A 22,012-nucleotide genomic window follows, 5' to 3' on the forward strand; every position below is an offset into this window, starting at 1 on the left:
TAGGAATGAGGCTCATTGAAATTTGGGACAGGGAGGAGATTGCTCCATATGGCTGTGATTCTTCTAGTCAAGTCAACATTATTTCCTTATTTTTTTCTTGGAAGTCTCTCTCAAATAGGAAACAGGTTACTGAAGAAAATTTGTGTTCTGCTGTAAGTCATTTCTATCAAGCATGTTATGTTTTGCTTGATTGTACTAAGAAAAATTGGAAACAGTTTGTAGAGATATGGAAAGCTGACAAAATTTAATTAATAAAATACATCAGTAATTGAAATAAACATAAGGGTTCATTACTCTAAGATAAAATAAAAATCAAGTATTCAATCTGTGTTCAATATGGTTAAACCATCAGTAATAATAAAACAAGTATAATAAACAGCTGTTCTAATTCACTAGAGGAAATTAATCTTACTCATAATTATCTATAAAATATCAAGTCTTTTGTTGAGAGCTGCTTGTTTGCTCTGTTGCTTTTTTTAAAAAAAAAAGTGTATGAGCTGTCAAGCCCAATGATCAGTCAAACCTGGGATAACAAAAATTGAGCCCAAAGCATCTCACCTATTGTTCTATCGGTAGAAAATGGAGTTACTGGTAGATCTCTAGGTGATAAACAACATATCTTGACTCCTTGTGGTTTAAAAATAGCAACAATAAACAAGATTTCCAAATTCCCCAAATTAGGCTCAGAGACGTAGAAAAATTAAAAAATATATAGTAATTTAAAGGACTGCAATTTGAAACTGACTTAACTCTGTCCACACCCAGGTAAATGAGCACTAATGACAGGAGTAATTCATAAGCACCAATTTCAAGCTAAAATGTTAAAGATACTCATTTTTTATAAATAAAATACTACAGGTTTTAAGTTATAGCATGATACAGCAAGATGGATGGGTGGGTGGATGGATGGGCTGGATGAATGGATGGATGGTAGATATATATTCTGGCTTATAAAAATCCATTACATTTGTATTTTTAAAAGCTTTTAAGTATGAAATTCCTTGTTTAATTACTCTTTATTTTTTTAAAAAAATTTCTTGCATGAAAAATGTACAACACAATTTCCCTATCTTTATCATATATTTTCCAGAAGATATCATCTCCTCAAACTAATAACTCAGTCCATTCCATTGACTAGAAGAAAGTAATGGCATGCCACTTTCATACTGTTTCCAAAATATCTAAATGGATATAAAATCACCAGAAGTTGAGCTTGATTTTATCTTTCATGATCTTGAAATATATATTTTGATATGATGTCTATTGGTGACAAAAGTGATACTAGCATTGTAACATTCTGAATGTTAATCAGACAGAGTCAAACTGTATGTTTTAAACAATGTCCTATTCAAGCACATATAATAGAAATAAAAAAGTACCGTGTATATCAGAAACAAAAATACAGAAGAAACTTCCACATTTCTGCTTAAAGAGATTCTGATTCAGTTAACTTTATTTAGATTGGCTAATGCAGCAGTTCTCAACCTATGGGTCGGGACCCCATTTGGGGTCGATCGACCATTTCACGGGGGTCGCCAAGCAAGGCTGTCCGCCATTTTTTNAAAGAAATATTTACTTTAGCTTTTTCTGTTTCTTGAAAAAAAGTATTCAAAACAGAAAAAAACATACTTATATACATGACTTTATGGCAGAAGAGTTAAATATTATGTTTAAAAGCGAAATGAAATTAAAATTAACGCTTACTTGCAAGTTAACTTGTATAAAATACTGGATTATTGAGACAGACACTGATAAGATTCATACAGCTTTGCTATACAAATTGTTTAACCTTACTAAATAAATCACAACAGGCTGGGTTAAAGATATGCTAAGCTAATTAGTTATGCTAATTTTAAGGGCTAATGTGATATATGAAGCCAAACATTAATTTTCATTCAATATTATACATTCTTGGCAGATCAACTCTTTTTCTAGCTATACAGAACCATAGGATTAGAAAATATTATGCTCAAATGTTACTAAGCCATGAAACATACTGGCTGATGTTTGAAGGACCTAACTTACATCACAAAGCTGCAATAAAGTTGAAAATGCAGAAGAACAACATACAATACAATGAATTATTTGGAGGAAAGATGCAATATAATCACCATAAGTAAATTAAAAACACAATGAATACTACCATATTATACTTAATTAAGACATTCCTTGTCATGAGTAATGGGGCAGGATACTTCAAATACCTAACAACTTTATTATAGAATCTATGAACGCATCATCTTAGCACACTCACTGTGAGATCTGCAACTATGAGACATTTTAGTGTGCTAAATTTGTATACTAAAAATAGAAACATTATACAATGATTTGTTTCAAATGTTTGAAAGGGTACTTTTACAATTTTACATAATTAATACAATATTCCACTGGCACAAATGAGAGCTGTGGTTTTTTTTTCCAAAACTCCTTAGTTTCCCAACAATATTAGCTCTAGATAAAAGTCTGAGATAGTGGTGTATGTGACTTGGTATATATTTGTTGTGTATAGTTTATACATATATTTCATGGTAATTGTTCTACTTCAAGTATTTCTCAGATACACAAGTTTAAAATTTTATGGCTGATGGCTCTCAGCCAGCAGAAATTGGTATCAATTTCCCAAGTTGTTACTTCCTTGCAAGGGTGTTGAGGTTAGGTTTTAATTTTTTTTTCTCTTTGCATTTTAAATTTCAATAAATTTATGATAGCTTTATCTTAATTCACACTTATCTGTTTAATTATATTAAACATTCTCAAACCATATTTAATGGAAGGAGTTTTATATGAACAAATTTACTTTCTCATGCCCGATTCTACATGAATACAAAGGAAGAAGATAAGATAAGATAAGATAAGATAAGATAAGATAAGATAAGATAAGATAACCTTTATTGTCATTTTTATACTGTGGGCACAATGGCACACATCAAAAATGAAATTTAGTTGCCCGCTCTCAAAGAAAACACATACATGACACACACCTAAACATACTATGAACAACATATGTATAGACCCACATCTCTACATATACGTAGCAAATAAATATTAAATATTGTCCAACTTGAATATATAACGGAAGAAGGAAGCTTGAGAGTTCACAAGGTTAATGCTGTATGGAATGAAACTATGGCTGAATCTGGATGTTCTGCTTCGGATACCACGAAGCCTCCTCCCAGAAGGTAACAAGGAAAACAGGTCGTGAAGAGGATGTGTAGTGTTCCAGATAATCTTACGGACCTTGTTCAAGCAACGCTTCTGTGCTATGTCCTGGATGGGAGGGAGGGAACTGCCAATGATCTTTTCGGCCATTCTCCCCACTCTCTTTTGTGCCTTCCTGTCTGAAGCAGTGATGCCTCCAAACCAGACTGTGATGCTGTATGACAGGATGCTCTCGATCGTCCCCCTGTAGAAAATGCTCAGGATAAGGGAAGGAAGATGTGCTTTTCTCATGCGGTGCAGAAAATGCAGGCGCTGCTGTGCCCGCTTCACCAGTTTCTCACTGTTGAGCGACCAAGTCAGCCTACTCGTTAGCTGCACACCCAGGAATTTGATGTGTGTTTGTTTGCATACCACCTTTATTATTTTTTACAAATAACTCAAGGCAGCTAACATACCTGATACTCCTTCCCCCTCCTATTTCCCCCCAAACAACAACCCTGTGAGGTGAGTTGGGCTGAGAGTGACTGGCCCAAGTTCAGGCAATTAGCTTTCATGGCTAAAATGGGACTTGAACTCATGGTCTCCTGCTTTCTAGCCTGGTGTCTTAACCACTAGACCAAATTGGTTCTTAAGTTGAAAGTTTTATGGAAAACAAATGTTTGACAATAATCTCTATGGAACCGCTGAGCAGCTTCTTATATTTAGCTGTTCATACCTGTCTACCAGATAGGAATACCTACCACTGTGTAAGTGCAGCTAGAGAAGATAGGGGGCAAGTTAATGAATCACAAAATTATTAAGGAATATTACTCAGAGCAAGGTATACCCGATAGAACAGTGGTGGCGAACCTATGGCACGTGTGCCAGAGGCGGCACTCGGAGCCCTCTCTGTGGCACACGTGCCGTTGCCCCAGCCTCGCCTCCCCCTACGACCCTCACTAGAAGCCCCCCTGGAGGAGAGTCGCCCCCGAGCGTGGCCCACACAGAGCAGCGCAGCCAAGGACATGGCAGCCAGGCAGCGAAGACAAGACTCTGCCCTCATGCCTCATCCCGCACAGTTGATGATGCGGGGCATGGGCAGAGGGCGTGGCCATGGCGCTGCTGGGCTGCCTGGGCGATCTGCAGTGGGCCCTGGAGGCGGTGAGTGGCCCTGCAGGCAGGTGGGGTGGAGGCGGAGCAGGGGCGGGGTAGGAGGTGGAGTGGGGGCGCAGCCAGTTTTTGGGCACTCGGTCTCTAAAAGGTTCGCCATCACTGCGATAGAAGTAAAGTAAAAAAAAAAACAACCTCAAAGTGAATTAAGGTTAACCTCAAAGTGAATTAAGGTTAGTAAAGATGTTAAAAAATAAAAACAAAAGATTTGCATACAGTACAAACAAAATAAAAATATGAAAAAGGGATCAGGGTAGCTGCTAGAGTATGATGGCAAAATACTAAGAAGAAAAATGGTAAAAAAACTCTTAGTTCATCTCAACCATCTCAAAAGACGATATGTGTTGTTATATAATTATGGAAAAAAAGGTTGAAGGGGCAAGAATGCAATTGAGAGATTTTTGGAAACATAATCAAGCCAAATATATTTATTCTGAGTGAGACTAGATATATCCTATATGCCAAACATTTATGTATTTTTAAGAAATATTGTTGAAAGATTGCAGAAGACTGGAGGAGATAAAATGTTCTATTCTTCAAAAAAGTGAAAAAGGATCTAAGCAACTATAATCCAGTCTGACATCAGTACCTTGGACGAGCCTAGAGCAGGAGTTTTTAAAATTTTCAACTCTGTGGAACCCTGTTAGTTTAAAAAAAAAAAAAGTCTCTGGGGCTTCTGATGAAGGGTAAATTGTTTAGTGGAAGAACACTGTCTTTGTTCATGTGGACTTTTTTTTTTTTTTTTTGCCCTTAGACACTCATGGAACCCATCACGTTCTCATGGAATTCTAGGAGCACAATTTGAAAAGCTCTGATCAACAGTAGCAAATCATAAACAGCTCCCTTTCTCCTCTATTTGATTTTTATGTTACTGTTAATTTTATTTTGATGAGAAACAAGTCATGATGCTGCAACAGTATAATATTTTATGCCAACAATGCCTTGATTTTCATTCTAACCATATCGTATTTCTAGATCCCAGTAATAGTACTTAAGAATGTGTTAATTACTATTAGAAAATATATTAACATACTGCACAAATATCTTTTCTACATGCTGTGGTGGCACTATGACCTTTAGAAAATAAAGAACAGTACATTTGGCAGGATTATAGCTTATCAGAAAACACATTATCACAGTGCTTTATTACTTTTTCTTTATTGCCCTCTCCTTTTCATCTGTGACAATATAAAAGTTTGAATCCAAATGGCCATAGACAGAATATATGACTAATGTGCCAAAAATATGTCTCAGCATAACAACTAGAACCCACTGAATTATTCAGGGTATGAACCAGTAGAATAGTTTTGTCTTGGCAGCTAATATCCTGTTAAGTTGGTAATAGTCAGGTAACATAACCTGATGTTTCAGAAGATGAAAACAGTACATTTAAGAGAACATTCAGACTTGTTTGATAGCAACCATGAGTTTATTTATGGTGTTAAGAGTTTATTAATTATTGCTTCAATGTATGGATTTACAATTTTATTAATGCTTTATCCTATATGTTGTAGGCTGCCTAGAAGTTACAATCTCATTACCCAAGATTAGTTTCTCTGAATTTAGTGGGATTTATTTGTATGCAAGACAGCTAGTTTGGTGTAGTGGTTAGGGCATCAGACTAGAAATCAGGAAAACAGAAATTCTAGTCCTACTTTAGGCACAAAACCAGCTGGATGACCTTAGGCCTAGGCCCATCACTTTCTCTCAGTCCTAGGAAGGAGGCAATGGCAAACCACATCTGAAAAAACTTGCCAAGTTTTTGCTGCAGGGACTTATTCTGACATGACTGAACGGGGAAAAAATTATATGCAAACAGAACCAGGCTCACACTACAGAAAACTAAAAATCCAAATGTTTGGCATAATATAAGTTCATTTCTTTTCAGCCACTGAGATCTCTTTACTGTCTGTTAAAAGTTTTGGAAGCTAAACCCAGAATAGCAGTGTTAATTTTAAAAAAAAACCTAAAAAGAAGAAAATCATGCATTTAAAGAGTATAATTTTTGCCTTAAGATGTATCTTATTATTTCCACAACCGCAGGAATCAGTTGAAGCAGCTCCATCCTTTATATACATGGGTTGTGATAATAAATGTAGAAATCAAAATAGTGCAATACATTTTATGATTTGCTCCTCTTGCTCCAACTGCAGATGTTGATATCCACAATAAGCATGCTTAGAATAGCAACTTCAAGATATTGTAAAATCCTCAAACACTGGTTTCAGAACCAGCTATTGTTTATGTTGATACTACATGTTTACTGTCAGTGCTATTTCATGGCTAACTAAACCATGTTTATCTCCATGAATCCAACTGTCTACATTCTTGTAACACATAATAAATTAAACACACTAGTTGGATTCACAAAATATTCTGAGCAATAAATATTCTAATTATATCTTAGCTCAATACAGTATTTCATTTCATTTTTATTTTTTTCATTTTTTTCAGTATGTCACGCAATTAGGCATAAAACCAGCTGGGTGACTTTGAGCCAGTCATTTTCTCTCAGCCCTATGAAGAAGGCAATGGCAAACCACTTCCAAAAAATGTTGCCAAAAAAGCTGCATGGACTTGTCTACGAAGTCATCAGCAGTTAAGACTAACTTGAAGGTTGCCTGCACACATACATACATATCATGCAAAAATCAGCATTTCAGAATCAGTTGTTTTAGGCTACAGCTTTTTTTTAAATGCTTATTCTATTCAGGAATGCTGAACAGACCACAGACCAGAGCTGGAATAAAAAATTGGAAATTCTAACTCTCCTTAATAATTCTCAAACATCAGATTAACTAAAATAATGCTTACGTATTTCCAGTAGAACCAATTCTTTTAGCCTTTTTATATTCATATTTGACATCATAATATAGCAACTGGAATAAGACAAAAGGTCCAAAAAGAAAAATAACAGTTTATGCCAATAGCATTCTCTGCTTTGCAGGACTTTGTGTGATTCATCATTAATTCCATCACAACTGTTCAGAGGAGGAGGGGGTCCCTTCCATTGCCTGGCAAAATGAGTTGGCCTGGCATGTCATTCCGTAGATAAAGTTACAATGCATGGGTTATGTTGCTGATCTAGGACATGTGTTCTGAGTCTGTACAATCTGGGAGTATTTTACCACTAAGAACAACATGGTCAAACAGAATCTAAATTAAGAACAAAAGCATTTCTCAGTCTTGAGCTCAACTGAAAACAAACACTTTTGTGTTTTTAGCTAGCATAGCAAAGACAACACACTGCTTCCTGAAGCCACTAAGCAACCTTGTTTTTAGTCATTCTCTCATTTATTTTTGTATCAAACACAAATTGTTTTCATTCATGGTAGCCAGTCAGCAGTATCAAGCGTAAGTTAATAGTTGGCATTATTACTGATAAGCAAACGTATTATTGCCATGGAAGTATTTTCTTTCCTTTCCTATTCTAATTCCTGATCGGATTCACAGCATGATGTTGACTTTTACTTTACATATTGTGTCATCTTTTTAAAATTCAGTCTGACTATGAGTCTGGCTGGTGTGTTCAACAAATCATAGTTTCAAATCTCCTGACTTAGTATGATGAATAGTTCAGCCAAAGGTTGGGTTCTTAAAGATCACCTACCGTAGTTCAATTCCCTACAACATGAAGATCTTTGGATATTTCGATCCTAGATATCTTTAATCACCAGAATCTGCTTAAAAACCTAGTAACATGCAATCTGCTATTTTCTGAGGTACAGAAAATACAATCAGGAAGTTCTTTCTAATATTTCACTGAAATTCTTTTGATGGTATCTGTTGGCTTTTAAATGTCGTCTCCGTGGAGCTATATTGCTACATAGAATTTGGTTGCCAAACCCAATCTGTCAACTTTCTCTGAACATGTTCCTAATCGCCAATGTCCTCCTTGAAAAGCATTGCTCAATTGTGCAGACTACTCCAAGTGAGGTTTGATCAAAGTGAAATAAAATTACAGTGTCATTTCTCTTGATCAGGACATTATACTTTTGTTGATACAAAAGTAAGAGCTGCATTTGCCTAAATCAGACTTAACGTTTATTAAAATCCTGAGTTCTTTTTCTTACATATTAGTAAGAAATATTAGTGTCTACGGAGATTCTCAGTCATTCAGGCTATGGCTGTCCCAAAGGTGTTTTTTCATAGCGCAACTGGACTTTGTTCTTCCTTGAAGATGTTTTGCTCCTCATCCAAGAAGCTTCTTCAGTTCTGACTGAATGGTGGAGAACGGAAGGATTTATATATTCCATATTAGTGCTTTTCACATACTGCTATCATTTTTGCTTCCATTATTTCAGGTTTTTTTCAAGACATCTACTATTTGAGGTGGAACCCCATTGCATATACAAGAGCTGAATGGAATGGCAGTTGAATTATTTTTCAATATGGTAACAGAATAGCATCCTTCACTGCACCGGATGACAACAAGTTAGCTCAGAGGTATAGGGCATGCTACATGCCAAAGAGTTTTCTCTTCTTCCATCTTCTTGCTTGTTCCCAAAATGACAAATAATAGGGTTTTTTTGTATCTTTTCCCCTCTTAAATATTTTGAAATATTTTCTTTAGAACTCAGAAAGAACTAAGCAAATTAATTAGCTGAATATATATCCCATCTGAAAATAATGGGAAAAATTAAAAGCACTTAGTTACAATAGTGGCTGATTTAGTCTGGATCTAACCCGTTTTTTTGCTTTATGAAACCAATTGTGTAATATTTTGCTAGCCATCGTTTATTAGATGCACAACAACTGTCTGGTATCATAGCTGCTATGCCATAAACAATGGTTTAAAAATCATACTACCATGTTTCCCCGAAAGTAAGACCTACCCAAAAAATAAGCCCTAGCTTGATTTTGGGGGGGTGGGCGTAATATAAGCCCTACCCCAAAAATAACCCCTAGTTTTGGGGCGAGGCACACACCTAAAAATCAAGCTAGGGTGGGGGTGAGGGAGTGGAGCTTACCGTTGCAACCAGGCCTCCCATGAATCGACACCTGCCTTTCCAGCCCACTTCTTCTGAAGCTGAAGGAAATGCCTCTGCAGCTGAGATTGAATCTGTAGATCGGCTCTCGGCTGCAGAGGCCTTTCCGGAAGGCCTCTGACGACAAAATGCAGGTCAGAGCTCCGTTCTCAGCTGCAGAGGCATTTCCTTCGGCCACAGAAAAAGTGGGCCGGCTGGGCGGGGCTGTCGGTGTCGCCACTGCGAGGTGAGACTGTGTAAAAAAGATACCCCCAAAATAAGACCTCGTGCCTCTTTTGGAGGCAAAATAAATAAATAATAAGACTGGGTCTTATTTTCAGGAAAAAACAGTAGCAGCATTCCCATGATGCATTAAATGCAAACAACCCAAATGTGTGCTGCAGGAACTCAGGCTGCAGATCTAACTAAATTAGCATCTTACTAGTTTTAGTTAACTGAACTAAATACATGTTTATGTTAATTACTTAATTATATGAAGATAGGTGGCAAGCTAGAAAGGAAGGAAAACATGACCAGAAATTAACATGCATATACGTAGTGCTTCGGGAGCTGGTTTTCAGGTATTATATTAAAAGTCAAGAACTCTCTGGCTGGTAATGGCAGAAAAACACCAATTCCTCAGCATTTCCTTTTTGTGAGAGAGCACAACATCTCTGGCACTGACTAGACCCAAGCTCTATAAAATGCAGTTTCGCTGGCAGGGAGTCATGTTCTCACATGTCCACAGCTGGCACAAGATGAAGGAAAAAGGATTCTAGTAGAGAGGGGAAGGAAAGGAACTTAACTCAACAGAGAAAATAATTAAAAGTTTCAAAATTGCTCTATGAAGAGTAAGCCCTCAATTAGAGATGGAATATATAAACCGCTTCACTGAAAAGGCCAAGTTTCATCAAAGGAACCAAGAATTCAAGGCTGAGAAACAGAATCAAACATGGTAGAGCTAAGAATGTGAAAGGTCCCGGATGAATAGCCAAAAAATTCACAAAGAGGCCACAGGAAAATCATTATGCCTGAACTGTGGCATCTAAAATGTGATTACATTACAAGATAATACGTTACTGCAGGATGAAAGTCTGGAGTCCTTGGTGCGCTGAGCTTGGTTGTTTGCTTGCAGAAATTTCATTACTAGACAAGATAACATCATCAGCTAGGTAACCACCAAGCTCAGAGAGCACCAAGGACTCCACAAAATGTGGTAATTATGTTGGCCTAATTTACAGGGCTGTTGTAATACAGGTAGTCCTTGACGTACAGCCACAATTGAGACCAGAATTTCTATTAGCTAAGCAAGTTGATTATTAATTGAGTTGTGCCCAATTTTGTGCCTTTTACCACATTTGATAAGGAAATCACTTACCAAAGTGAAGTTAAGTGAATCACATGCTCATTGAGTGAATCCACCCTCTCTCATTGACTTTGCTTGTCAGAAGCCAACTGGGAAGATTGCAAATGGTGTTCACATGTCCCCGGGACACTGAAACTGTTGTAAATGCATGCTGGTTGCCAAGTGCCCAAAATTTGATAATGTGACTATGGGGATGCTGCAATGGTTAGAAGTGTGAGGACAAGTTATAAGACACATTTTTGTGTTGTTATAACTTAGAACAGTGGTGGTGAACCTATGGCACGGGTGCCAGAGGCGGCACTCAGAGCCCTCTCTGTGGGCACACGCGTCTTGCCCCAGTCCTAGGCCTTCAGCTGGGTTTTATAAAACCTTTTTGCTCTAGGCCTCCGCCGCCATGTGCAAAAAAAAAAAGAAAAAAGGTTCAATCAGTCAATTTCAACTTCTCGCGAGGAAAAAAAGTTCTTGCAAAGTTGCAATTGATTGATTGAACTTTTTAGTCCCACCCAGTCTGCCATTACCATTGCAGCCCCGCCCACCCAATTGGCCACATCCAGCCAATGGGCCACACTCACCTGGCACTCGACGATGCATAAGTGGGTTTTGGTTTGCAGTTTGGGCACTCAATCTCTAAAAGGTTCGCCATCACTGACGTAGAACATTCACTAAAAGAATGGATGTACATCGAGGACTACTTATACTTAAATTGTATTTTATAGAAACTAAGCATATTTTGCAAAAACTAAGTAATATTATTAGAATTTATTTCACTACCTAGTTTCCATATTGGTAACATCCTTAACTCCAGCAATTAGTTTGACTCTTTTTTTGGGCCTCATATCAATACTTCCTGTTTAAACAATTGCAAATTAACCATGTTTTCATTTCAAAATAAACCTGATTTTCCTTCTGCAATCCTGTTATTCTGTTTGACATAACAAATGGATTTTTTTTTCTCTCTACGGCCTCTAAATTTTACTTTCTCATTCCATTTTTTTTTAATTTTTTAAGGAATGCACCCACCTCCAAATTCCCCAAAAACGAATTTAGTGGACACATTATATCTGCAATGTTGTAGTGAATATTCCATATTCACAAAATTTTCTATATAGCATTTAATTACAACAAAACATATTTCTGTGCAAATTTTTTCTTTACTGGGAAAGAAAGCTTAAGTTATATTATTCCTTATTAAACCAAGCAACTGACATTGCAACTTCCCATTACCAATGAGAAGTAATTTTTGAAACATCAACTTCTACAAGTATATTGAACATAAATGTTGTGATGAGTAAAGAAAAATATGCACAGAAATATGTTTTGTTGTAATTAAATGCCATATAGAAAATATTGTGAATATGGAATATTCACTACAATATGGCAGAAGGGATTTTGGAAGCACCCAATTAACTTGCATGATTTTTATGTGCACATGACAAAGAGTGTTTATAAGATAGTTTACCCATCCCCAAAAGTCAAGAAGCTGAGTTAAGCATCTCTTCAAAGAACACCTGATATGACAGCCCAGGGCAACAAACAGTCTGAATAAGATTAACTTGATTTGGTTTCTCTTGTCACAATTACCTATAGTCTCACAGCTGAATAATACTATTAGCAAGACCTTGAGAAATACAATAAAGCACCTGGAGGAGGGTTACTATTCTCTTCAAAGAATGCTGTTTGAACAACTATAAGTCAATGCCAAAAAAGATTCAAAGGTGTTTTTCCAAACCTTGCTTACTTTCACTAGATTCATGTTAAACAAAGAATTATTCAACAACTTTTTTTAAAAAAAAAGTATTCCTCCCCCAGCCGAGATATAAAGTGCAATGTTAACATTACAGGCATTCTAAATGGCATAGATGCAATTTAATGACTAAGATTTTCCTTTTTGAACAGGGATTCAAAATTTTGGGGTATTAGATTTTAAGTTCTACATATAGCAGAAATGTAATATTAAAACTAAACTTTTTTATATTTATTTATTTTAATATTAGTCAACTATATGAGTACGTTTTATAGTTGAAGTTGTTTGCAGAATATGTTTATTAATAAGATAATTCTTATTTTACAATTTTTTAATTGTTTTACCTTTGAAGATTAAGGCAACACGTCAAATTTTGATTTGGCTTTAACTTTTTGTTGAAACAGAGAACTCAAAATGATTTTGATCCACTCAAAAACCCACTACCATTTCTAGGTGACTGTTAACCTAATTATCTATAGGCAAAACAATTAATAAAAGGCATTAGGATGACTACTGGCCCTGTATCCCAACATCTTTTCAACTGACAACTAGATGGCTGGGGTGTAGAAAAATTTAGCCACCTTCATCCCAATTTTGTTTCTAATTCACTCCTTTTCTCCCCAACACTCCAGAAGAGAAGGAAATAGTAATAATAATGATGGTGGTGCCTAGCATTTCCTATTTTGGCAGGCCCCTTTTAGGCTCACATCTCTCTGTCCAAAGGCCAGAAGAGCATCTTAAGTTTGTTTGTATGATACAACCTAGCTGCTACATCCTAATTCAGGTAGGATATGTAACTACTGAGATAATTTTAAAAATTTGCCTATTCTTGAGACAAAATAACTAGGGTTCACACAGCATAATAACCCAATTAAACATAGCCTGCAAGTGCAGTTACACAGAGTAAATATATTATTGGGGGGGGGGGAAGGTGAAAATTATAAAACATTTAGATATTAAGCATTTTTATAGTTTACAGTGGTAAATGAAATTTCCTCATAGTGACTAGGTTCCCACATTGTGTTAAGCCATAATTTGCTGATCAATGACTTACTGATTAAACCACAATTGGTGGGCTCTCACATTGCACCAACACATATTGTTATTGCACTTTGTTTAATTTAGGATTATGTGAACCTAAACAATAGGTGTCTGGTAAATCTTATAACTGTTCCATGGTTCAACAAACTATGGCTTATCAGTATGTGAATCAGGCCTCTTCCTCAGAAGCATCACTGCTCGGAGAACCAGGTGATGAACAATCACTCATTTACGCTATTATTGTAACATAGCCTTTCTTTCTTTCTTTCTTTCTTTCTTTCTTTCTTTCTTTCTTTCTTTCTTTCTCTCTCTCTCTCTCTCTCTCTCTCTCTCTCTCTCTCTCTTTCCTTCCTTCCTCTCTCTCTCTCTCTCTCTCTTTCTTTTTCTCTTTCTTTCTCTTTTATTTGCCAACTATTTTATCTAGAGGCGACTCTGGGCAGCTTACAACATTAAAACCAGTAACCATTACAAGGATAAAACAATAAATAATGACAGTTTATCATTAAAAGATGGCAGAAGGAAGCACAAAGTACACGGGGACAGGTAGGGTCTTCTTTAATCCTATAGCCACATCCAGAGCGATATATTACTACAATATAAATAAATGTTTATTACTTCAAACGGTTATATTCGAAATGGTTACATCGGTCGTGTCTTCCAGTTTTCCCTTTACAGCACCATTTAGTCCCAAGCTCCGAAAGCGAGCAAGCACTTCCAGCGATACGCTTGCTCGTCCGGGTCCCTTAAAGCAGTGTTTCTCAACCTTGACCATTTTAAGGCATGTGGACTTCAACTCCCAGAATTCCACAGCCAGCAATGCTGGCTGTGGAATTCTGGGAGTTGAAGTCCACATGCCTTAAAATGGTCAAGGTTGAGAAACACTGCCTTAAAGGATCGTATCCCCCCACCTAGGACGGAGAGGAAAATACCGACCGGGGCAAGTCGCCCGAGGGCTGGCAAGCCGACAGCCCCAACCAGCCTTCCCAAGCGAGCAACGGCGAGGTCATCGTACTCTGCGCCGCGGGGGAAGCAGACTCCAGGCAGGCAGGCACATCATCCCAGGCAAGAAAGGCCCGAGGGAGCCCAGAATCTTCCCTCCTTCCCTCCCTCCCGGGAAGGCAACCCTCGCCCCACGGCGAGAACGGAGAAGCTACTTGCATCTCCATCCCCTCCTCCTCCTCCTCTTCCTCCTCCTCCTCTTCCCGCCGCGCCCGCTGGAGCCTCACCCAGATACTCGAGCCCCGGCTGAGAGAGGCGATCCGCGTTCAGCATCGTTGTCAACGCTCTCCCGCTCTCGGCCGCCGGGCCGTTTCTAGGACACCAGACGCCGCCGCGAGGAAAATGACTTCCGGCCAGAAACAAGAGCCGGCCGTCGGAATCCTTTGGAGGAAGGGGATCGAGGTTGCACCGGGAACTGTCCTTCTCTTCCAGACTCTTCCTCGGCTTTCCCCCTGGGACGGGTAGCCGGTTGCTCCTTCGTCAAATAATCTTTTAAGATTTGCTTCACTTTTGCATGCACTTTTATTTTCGCGGCCGAAGGTGCTTCGGTAGAGGAAGGCGTAGTTCAGCGCTTTCCTCGATGGACGTTGTTTTGTAACAACAATAATTCGCCCTCCCGTTGTGATTGGTAGTGGTTTTGTTCGCCAGAGGAAGATGCGCTCTCTCCTTAAAAATCCCAGCTCTGCAGTGTTTTAAGTTATAGTACTTCACAGCTGAAATTGTCGGTGCTCTGAATGCCTGAACCACAATCTAGCCAACCTCGTTCTATCTTATGTTTTGTGGACTCGACCCATGTAGCTAGTTCGTGGTTCAGTGTTTGTCCCCGAAGCCACTAATTGCAATCACATGACTGCAGAATGTAGCAATTGGCCATAAATGCAAGCTGACTACCAAGCGCCCAAATTGCAATCACATGAACATGAGGGTAGTGCAATGGTTGTAAGTGCAAGTACAGTTATAAATCACTTTTTGCAAGGCCATTTGCAACTTTGAACCATCAATTAAACAAATGGTCATAAGTCAAGGACTACTTGTATCTCATAGACACTAATGTTTCATTTCCAGCTAATATTGACACCAGAATGTCATGGCAATATCAATGTTCCCTCTTCAATGCATAATCCAAGATATAAACAGTATTATGCTCTTCCTGGGTTTTTTACATCTCAAAAAAAGCCCCAAGATACTAAAAAATAAATACTTAACCACCCTTTAACAAAGAATGGAATCAAGTTAATTGTTTAGAGGGTGAAATGAGATATGGGGAGATGCTTAAGATTAGCAACAGCTTAAGTTGATGGTCAGCAAGATGTATCAGGCATCACTGATTTTATATTGGCCAATCTTTATCTGAAAACTGTAGATACCCTATGAGGATCATACTTTGGGTAGGCAAGATCCTGTAAATTCAGAATGGAGGCCATAGTCCAGAAAACCTGTCAATTATTTTTATTGCCATAGAAGAACTATGGCATGTTAAACCACTGAGGAAAAGCTCAAAGATAGTATTTGGCACCTGGTTCTAATTGCTGGATCTCTGGATTCTGGTAAAATGCAAAGTAAATACCAGAAAACTGACATATTCTTCCCCTCTGCTGACCTTACTGAAAAATGTTGAATTTGTGTATTACTCAAAGGCATGCCTTGTTTCAGTTTATGACAGTTGGCTGGGTTTACACTAAGTTTACACCAAGCCAATTTTTTTTTTTAAAAAAAACAACCTACACATTATGTCTAGGCATAGAGTCTTCCAATCTAGACACTGTCCAGAAGTCGGATTTCAACTCCTGGAATTCTCAGAAGCCCATACATCCGGAGGGTATAGAGTTTTGGGAAAGGTAACTTAATGTGATATGCAAACCCAATTCTCCATTGTATAATCAAAAACTTTGTTTCTCTGTTTGTATTTTCAAGAGTGTTGTCCCAATCTGGCAACAATATAATTGTAGCAACTTCAGTCATCATATTAAGCAATAATGTGGCTGGTTGGCTTTGGCTTGGCATGTTGTATGTACCCAGGCCAATTAAGGCTTATCAAACAGATCATGGATTAAGTAATGCATGGGTTATTACATTTCATTTCATGCCTTGATTATTAACAACCTTTTGGAAATTGACCATAAGTAAGGTGAATTATATAATCATATTAGAGGGCTAGTGTGCTCCAAGTTCTATTTATTAAACATTTTCACTTGAGGAGATCCAGAAGCCATGCCTTCTCTATCATTGTGCCAACCTCGTGGAGAAGCATTACCCCAAGATTTGAATGCCTTCAACTCTGCTGGCCTTAAAAAAAACTCTGATACCGGTTTCCGGTATCTTAGAACTGACCTGGGATACCGCGTGAGCCTAACTTAAAGTAGGATTTGTGAGTTTTTGTCCCCAATACTGTAGTATGTTGGTGTTTTTCTTGTAATCATTCTTTATGTATGTACTTGTTTTTAAATCTGTTAGTAGCCCAGAATGAATTGTTGAGTAGCTAAGGAATCAGAACAGAAAAAATTAATCTGATTTATTGTTATGTTTTGTCAGTTTGCACAAGCAGAATATAAAATAGAAAACCATTTTAATGGTTTTTCTTTCCATTTTACTTCTTCAAACTCATTGCTTTTATTGGAAGCTAGACAATGCTAGTTCCATGACTGTAGGTGTCCTAACCTTTTTCTTGTTCCAAGGAAATGTCTGAAAAAATAGAAATGCTTTGGATCCCTCCAATCCTAGCTTCTGCTGGAAAATTCTTGAACATCTTTTTTTGGAACTTCCCTAATAACAATGTGTTCTGACTGAAGAGCACCAGGTATAGACCTACTTGTGAAGTTTTTGGGCCTTGTTTGTTATCTGCTTTATAATATACTTTTATGCAGTGCTTTTTTTCTGGAAAAAAAAAGGTGCTGGAACTCACACACGTCATACAACTCGCCTTGCCTACCCTATAAGGTTCTATCCAAAAAAGGTGCCGGAACTCTGTTCTGGGCGTTCTATGAGAAAAAAAGCCCTGCTTTTATGTAAGCTAGAATGTGGTTGTCCTGTTTACTGAATTGTATGAAGCAATTGAATTTATTTAGTAAACTATCATCAAATGAGTCACGGGCTGTGTGTTCTGCAAGCACAGCCTAAAACTGTACATTTTCCATACACAGGACCAATAGCTGCTAGAACAGAGTCAGTTTCTCTGCCAGATACAAGAAAGTGCAGGAATATATATGAAATAGAATAAGAATATATTTAAGTAATATGTGTATTTTAGATATTATAACCTTTGCGCAGTGAAATAAAGGAAATTTGGGTCGCCAGGAATTTAAATACTATGGATGTTAAAGGCACATTGGATTATTGTAATTAAAAATGAAAAAGTAGTTAAAACTTAAAAACAGGATATGGATATATATAAGCAAAAATATATTGATAAATGTTTTAATTGAGTTTGTCATGGTTAGAAATTTACCAATTTAAATATGATATATTGAATGTTAAGGGAAATAAAGAAGGAATTTTTGATAATACAACCTGAGATATGTACTAGAGACTTTGTTATTGAACTTTGACTGTCCAGTCGCCACGCTGCTTTTCAAGTACTGAAATGTAAAACTGTAAAACCAATAATTTGTTTTTTTTTTAAAAAAAGAAAGTGCAGGAATATAGATCAAGTATGGGGACATTTCCAGATTGTAGGCCAAGACCTATGAACTTCCAGAACTTCCACACACACATACACACACACACACACACACCTTATGCATATAAAAAGGAGCTGAGTTTCTATAATGCAAGACGTGCTTCCCATCTTGACTTTTTTTTTAAACCTTCCCTGTATATGCCCCTATTCCCAGGTCCAAATTCCATTTCGCTAGCCCACCATTTAATCTTCTCTCAACGCTGAGAGGTCTCTCAGCACTTTTCTGCTGCAGATTGGATATAAGTTGATGTTGTCCTCCCTGTTGTTAAGGGAGCTCACCTGGAGCTTGTCTCTCAATGCTGGAGCAGGTAGAGTCAATTCTTTTCCTCAGGTGCAGCAAGAGATTGTAAGCAATTTCCCTCCCTGCAAGCACATGAAAAAAGCAGTTCCTTTTTTCATGTGAACAAAAAGAGTAGGAAACTTTGCTTCCATCCTGTCCCTGAGGAGAAAAAGATGGTTGGAGGATGAATAGGGGTTTTTCTTCCGAAAGGCATCAGGCCCACTAAGGTGAAAGAAAAGACCAACTCCCGGTTACGTGACCTCCTTTCAGTTATTGCTGGATTATTAACACCTCTATATTGATTGAGCAAAGTAGGTCTGCATGAAACTACTTCAGTGAGACATGGAGGAGTGTGTATTTTCCACCCCAGAAAATATGATGCATGTAAAGAGAAATGATTTTGCCTCAAACACTGTCCAGTCTAACATTTGATATAGGAAAAATTTTAGGGAAGGGCAGTAGAAGCAGGGAAAACAGAGAAACAATGCCTAACATTTCTTATTCTGGTCCTTAAAATAGAATTAGAGTTGCTAGATACTGTTATCTGGCTGTGATTGTTTTTTGCCATGAAATGGGCTACTTAGTTATGCTTGCTATGCTAGATCAAGGTTGAATAATTTCATTTTTTATTTCACTCTGGATTTCCCCCCCCCCCCCCAAATTTATTTTTTACTTTTATGGCAGGTTTTTTTCTCTTCCTCTCTTCTAAGGCCAGCTAAAGGATAAAGTCTTCCTTTTGGAATCAAAGCCCATTTGTGGCTGTAATAATGATAAGTTTCAGCATTACTGGCGCCTGACTGTTAATGACTCAAAAGAGAACTGAATAAAAACAAGATGTTGTTTCTGGAGTCCTTCATACACTTTTCTCTGCTTATTGTCACTTCCCCAGTGGTCTGACAGAGCTGGACATCCTTACAAAATCCACTGCAAATATCACTGCTCTTATTCAAGTGAGATATTATCAGAGTTAATTTAATCTTCATTTGGTTGTTAGTTCTAGAGCTATGACTCTCAGTTATAAATCTAGATAGATAACCCAAATAATATTTGCTTTGCTTTTGTGAGCATATGTCCTGACAAATCAGGAAAAGGATGAATTACCTACATTGACATTTTATTTAATGAAACAAAGTCCATCAGTCCAAGGTAAGCAATGATTACAGCTGTGTGGTGCTTTAGATCTGATTCCAAAAAGGTGCTTTACATCTCTCCTGCATGCTCTGAAACTCTTTTTCAGATCAGAGTAAATGCATGAAATTCCTGTATTCATTGGCTTTTCTGCCTGCAGCTGGTGAATAATACACAGCTGCTGTCACAAAGAGGATGAGGGCTTTCTCACACCTTGATGCAACTAGTTTGATATCCTATCATGGGTGTCAAACTCGATCGGGACACGTGACATATCGTGATGTATCACAATGTTTTTTTGCCTTTGCGGAGCTGGGGTGGGCATGACCTGCTCGTGATGCCTCTGGCCCATGGGCCACCAGTTTGACACCCCTGCCCTATATGGAACAAAATCAGTGAGGCAACCGCATTGGACAACATAGCCAAAGGCATATAATCAATATGCTCAGAAATTCCAAATGGCTACTGCACTACAGGAGCTGTGATGAGGCAATACAGACATGGAGAGTTCCACATAACTCTCNTCCTCATCGCCACAAGGTAGGATCTAAGATGTATCCTTACCTGTGCTCGATCGGATTCGGTTCGGCTGGTCCTCCAACTGCTCTCTAGGCGTCTTTTCCGACGTTTCATCTCTCTCAGCCCCTCGGTAAACCAAGGGGATGGTCGAGATCCACGTCGGGTCAGAGGCCGCAGAGGCCGCAGAGGCCGCAGAGGCACGACTCGGTCCAATGCTGCGGCGGCAGTTGTCTCCCAGGTTATTAACAACCTTTTGGAAATTGACCATAAGTAAGGTGAATTATATAATCATATTAGAGGGCTAGTGTGCTCCAAGTTCTATTTATTAAACATTTTCACTTGAGGAGATCCAGAAGCCATGCCTTCTCTATCGTGCCAACCTCGTGGAGAAGCATTACCCCAAGATTTGAATGCCTTCAACTCTGCTGGCCTTAAAAAAAACTCTGATAGCGGTTTCCGGTATCTTAGAACTGACCTGGGATACCGCGTGAACCTAACTTAAAGTAGGATTTGTGAGTTTTTGTCCCCAATACTGTAGTATGTTGGTGTTTTTCTTGTAATCATTCTTTATGTATGTACTTGTTTTTAAATCTGTTAGTAGCCCAGAATGAATTGTTGAGTAGCTAAGGAATCAGAACAGAAAACATTAATCTGATTTATTGTTATGTTTTGTCAGTTTGCACAAGCAGAATATAAAATAGAAAACCATTTTAATGGTTTTTCTTTCCATTTTACTTCTTCAAACTCATTGCTTTTATTGGAAGCTAGACAATGCTAGTTCCATGACTGTAGGTGTCCTAACCTTTTTCTTGTTCCAAGGAAATGTCTGAGAAAATAGAAATGCTTTGGATCCCTCCAATCCTAGCTTCTCCTGGAAAATTATTTTTTTGGAACTTCCCTAATAACAATGTGTTCTGACTGAAGAGCACCAAGTATAGACCTACTTGTGAAATTTTTGGGCCTTGTTTGTTATCTACTTTATAATATACTTTTATGCAGTGCTTTTTTTCTGGAAAAAAAAAAAGGTGCTGGAACTCACACACGTCATACAACTCGCCTTACCTACCCTATAAGGTTTCATTCAAAAAAGGTGCCGGAACTCTGTTCTGGGCGTTCTATGAGAAAAAAAGCCCTGCTTTTATGTAAGCTAGAATGTGGTTGTCCTGTTTACTGAATTGTATGAAGCAATTGAATTTATTTAGTAAACTATCATCAAATGAGTCACAGGCTGTGTGTTCTGCAAGCACAGCCTAAAACTGTACATTTTCCATACATAGGACCAATAGCTGCTAGAACAGAGTCAGTTTCTCTGCCAGATACAAGAAAGTGCAGGAATATATATGAAATAGAATAAGAATATATTTAGCTAAGTAATATGTGTATTTTAGATATTATAATCTTTGCGCAGTGAAATAAAGGAAATTTGGGTCGCCAGGAATTTAAATACTATGGATGTTAAAGGCATATTGGATTATTGTAATTAAAAATGAAAAAGTAGTTAAAACTTAAAAACAGGATATGGATATCTACAAGCAAAAAATATATTGATAAATGTTTTCATTGAGTTTGTCATGATTAGAAATTTACTAATTTAAGTATGATACATTGAATGTTAAGGGAAATAGAGAAGGAATTTTTGATAATACAACCTGAGATATGTACTAGAGACTTTGTTATTGAACTTTGACTGCCCGGTCACCACGCTGCTTTTCAAGCACCGAAATGTAAAACTGTAAAACCAATAAAATTTGGTTGTTTTTTTTTAAAAAAAAGAAAGTGCAGGAATATAGATCAAGTATGGGGACATTTCCAGATTGTAGGCCAAGACCTATGGACTTCCAGAACTTCCACACACATACACACACACACACACACACACACACACACACCATGCATATAAAAAGGAGCTGAGTTTTTATAATGCAAGAAGTGCTTCCCATCTTGACTTTTTTTTAAACCTTCCCTGTATATGCCCCCATTCCCA

General features: G+C 37.7%; 1 protein-coding gene across 1 annotated transcript in view; it reads right to left on the reverse strand.

The window, feature by feature from the left end:
* Positions 1–14,733, reverse strand: part of LOC107294628 (UPF0705 protein C11orf49 homolog) — a gene marked incomplete in the record, with an annotated part of 143,728 nt that extends 128,995 nt beyond the window's left edge. The window contains 1 exon segment of the mRNA XM_015823877.1: positions 14,653–14,733. Coding sequence (XP_015679363.1) covers positions 14,653–14,698 — 46 coding nt within the window.
* Between the last annotated feature and the right edge of the window lie 7,279 nt (positions 14,734–22,012).

The sequence above is a fragment of the Protobothrops mucrosquamatus genome, unplaced genomic scaffold (genome assembly GCF_001527695.2).
Source record: "Protobothrops mucrosquamatus isolate PMUCROS unplaced genomic scaffold, P.Mucros_1.0 scaffold2025, whole genome shotgun sequence".
Classification (NCBI taxonomy): domain Eukaryota; kingdom Metazoa; phylum Chordata; class Lepidosauria; order Squamata; family Viperidae; genus Protobothrops; species Protobothrops mucrosquamatus.